Here is a 3,575-nt window from a genome sequence, read left to right on the forward strand (position 1 = left end):
ACACTTTATGAAGGTTTATTACTAAATAACTTTGATTTTATCCTAAGAATGAATATATTGATTGGTTTAGGGATTGTTTCGGCTGGCCTAGTTCAATGATAGGCGCCATCACGATCGTGTTGGTTTTGGGGTCGTGACAAAAGCACAATATCTTTTCCCCCTTCTGGCATCATCGAAAAGTTGTATAAACAATATGTGATTCCCAAATTTTAAAAATTACTCATGGCCACTGGAGAAACTATTTATGCATTCATGGATTAATCATCAATAATCAACTATATATTCAAACTATCAAGGAAAGATAAACAGTCAACAAGAGCAAAAGCAGCAAACTTCATTGATAGAGAATATGATTCTGCCACAATTCACAAAAAGAAACAAAAACAGTTAAAACATGAGCAACAAAAAGAAAAATCCCTAATCTGGGTCGCTGAAAGGTCTAGGTAGGGTTCAGGAAATTAAGGCTTAGGAAATTAAGGCTTGGAAGAATTGGAGGTTTGGGTTTTGTCTTGGAGAAGGTGCAGCATGTCTTGAAGAATTTCATCATTCTTCTCCTTTTCCTTTGTGAGCTCAGTTCTGAGAGCATCTCTCTCAGATTCTACCTCTGCCAAACGAGTCTTCAGCCTTGCTATCTCAACATCCTTTACCCCACACTCCTGCAATAGAGCTCTGACCTTGCTATTGATAGGTGTCTTTTTAGATGAACCAGGTTCATTGGGAATGGCAGTGATCTCATAATCACAAGCAATTAGAGTATTGATTCCAAAATGATTTTTGCTTGTGGCCATCTCCCACTTTTTCAGTGGCACCTTACAATGAGCAAGAATAGTAGTGAGAATCAAGCCGTATGGAGTGGCATGGGACTTGGAACCATTGATAACCCGATCCAGAAGCTTGATTATAAACCCAGGCCAGTTGATCTACCGCCCACTATCCAAACATTCCATCAAAACCAAGTCCATGTAGTTGGCAATGTGCCTTCTTTCCTGCCTAGGTAGCACACACTTGTTGATGAAATGAAACAGCACCTTGTAGGATGGCTTCATTTCACTCTTATACACAACCTTAGCCTCATTTACTTCTTTGTTATCATAGAATTTCCTAGTAATAGCTAGGGCAGTAGGAAGGGATTCCAGACTTGGACATTTTTGCCTTATGTAATCATCATAACCTTCATAAGGTCTACCAAGGATTTCACCCAGCCCTTTTGCATCAAAAGACAGTTGAACCCCTTTCACCAGGCTGGTGACTCTTCCATCCTTGACCTCTACATTTTCCATGAATTCAATAATCTCATTTCTGGTCAGCCTGCCATCTAACTGAAGGACCATGTCCTTCCACCCCTATACCTCTAGTCGTTCAAGCAGTAGAACCATCCCTTCTTCCTCCAAGTCCCTCAAAAGTCTTCCCTTCAAGCTAGTGCGTTTGCCAAACTTGGGCAGCTTGTCCTATTCAGTATCAGACTTATCCTCCTCTTCACCACTCCAGTCCTTTTTATTAGTAATTTTAACTTGTTTGGCTTTCACAGCAGACCTTGTCCATTTAGCCAAAGTAGAGGGTCCAACAGACTTGGATGCAAATGAAGACGTTTTTGAGGAAGTCTTGGCTTTCCTGGGATTAGGGGTCTAAACCTCTACCTCAATAGTCACATGTTCACCTTGATGGTCCGGGTCCATCTCATCCACATCAACAGCCTCAATAGGCTCTGCCACCTTTGTTTTCCCTTTGTACGTCCTTTTCTTCTTACTTTCTTACATAGCTTTCTCCAACTCCTCCTCACTTTGCTTCAGCTTGCTCCTCATAGCCCTTCCTTTTGGTAGAGGAGTTTTAGTAGTTTCAGAAGAAGCAGCCTTCCTTTTCTTGTTAGCTCTTGCTGTACCAGGAGTCTTTGGAGTTCTCTTTTTCTTGGGGTTATAACTATCACCTACCTTTTTCAGAAGATCTGCTAGTGTCTCTTCAACAGATGAACCAGGTTCATCTATATGCTTGCTAAGATTAACTAGTCCTTCAGCAGCTTCCCCTGATCCACTTATCCCAGATTTCTTGCTACTTTCTACCACCTTTTCTGGCTCAGCTCCACAGATAGCCATTTTTAACCATTTCAAAGGTGGGTGAAAAACCATCCACTTCTTTCTCTTTTCCCCTCACATCACTATGCACACTCCCACTCTTTTTTTTCTTTTTCTTTTTCTCTTTTATTTTTACCTCTTCTCCTTCTTGACTCAGGAGTTTCCACATCCACAACTGACCCAACCAAAACAAATCAATTTTCCAAATTTTCAGCTAGATCATAAATTACCTCAGTAGAGGGATTTTGCACAGAAGTTACCTGCTCAAAATCAAAAGACCTAGTTCTTTCCCCCTCACTCGCAGACTTGAAAGAATTATCAGAATTTTAGGAATCTTGGGCTTGACTAGCCTTCAACTGTGCGTTTAATTTCTTGAAAATCCCACCTGTAGCCACAGTTTTTCGAGCAAACATCTTTACTCGCCTTCTCCTAGGTTGAGGGGTAGTGCTGGGTTGAGGAGTGGTAGACGAATCGGAGGGGGTAGGTGGTGGAGGTATACCGGAGTTATCTTGGGGGTTGGTCATTTTCTCTAAATTTTGGAAGAAATGTGCAATTTGAGTTTTGGAAGAGAAAAGAAGAGAAAAAGGAAGATTTTTACGGTTTTGAAAATTATGGGAGAGTGGTAGTGGTAATGATGATGAATTTAAAGGAGGAGGGTAATTAATATTCAACGACAAATTTTAATAGTCAAATAAAAGTCCAATCACCCTGAAATTTTGGGTTGAACATGCGGTTAGGCTTCCCTATAATCTAGGCATTTTAACACGGTGAGGAGTCTAGTTGAAACAGAACTGGTTCAAACTTAAAAAGATAGGCTTTTGAACTTTTTGAACATAGGTAGGACTCTGCTCATGAATTAAATATTAGTATTTCTAATTGTGCAGAGTGTAGAAGACATACCTCGTTATTTAGATTATCCAATACTGATGAACCAGCTTCTTCACTAAGAATCCTCTTGATCATGTCTCAATTTGCCAAAAATAGAGGAAATTTAGTTAGAGATCAGTGAGTCATTTTAAGTAACTTTTTTGCATATTTTTATTGATGGATCATAGTTTCATTTGAGTTTTATTTTTAATTTGCAAGCCTAAAAAGAAATTAAGCTCACCCATCATACTCATTTCAAATTCACTCCTCATTAGTTTAGCAAATTCCTTACTTAGTTTTTTAGTAGTTGCTCCAAAAATTATACATCAACATATATCTGTACTACTAGAAGGTCTTTACCTTTTTCCCTCAAGAATAAGGTGTTATCAATTTTACCTTGTTTGTATCCATGTTCAAGCAGAAATTTTGATAGTCGTTCATACCATGCTCTAGGAGCCTACTTGAGTCCATAGAGTGCCTTGTCAAGTCTGTATACATGATCAGGACACTCTTTGCTTTCAAACCCTCTAGGTTGCTTGACAACACTTCTTCCTTTAAGCAGCTATTGAGGAAGGCACTCTTGACATCCATCTGGTGAAGAGTAAATTCCATGTATGCAGCAAAGGCTATGAGGAGTCT

At 39.4% G+C, this 3,575-nt stretch overlaps 1 protein-coding gene across 1 annotated transcript; it reads right to left on the bottom strand.

Annotated features, from left to right (window-relative positions):
- Nucleotides 1-1,448: 1,448 nt before the first annotated feature.
- On the bottom strand, nucleotides 1,449-2,090 carry LOC138877694 (uncharacterized). The gene is made up of 2 exons (XM_070157322.1): nucleotides 1,756-2,090; nucleotides 1,449-1,611 (listed from the first exon to the last, which is right to left on the bottom strand). The coding sequence occupies exons 1-2, from the start codon at nucleotides 2,088-2,090 to the stop codon at nucleotides 1,449-1,451; spliced, it is 498 nt and encodes a 165-aa protein (XP_070013423.1).
- Nucleotides 2,091-3,575: the final 1,485 nt, after the last annotated feature.

Source organism: Nicotiana sylvestris, chromosome 9, assembly GCF_000393655.2.
Source record: "Nicotiana sylvestris chromosome 9, ASM39365v2, whole genome shotgun sequence".
Taxonomy (NCBI): Eukaryota; Viridiplantae; Streptophyta; class Magnoliopsida; order Solanales; family Solanaceae; genus Nicotiana; species Nicotiana sylvestris.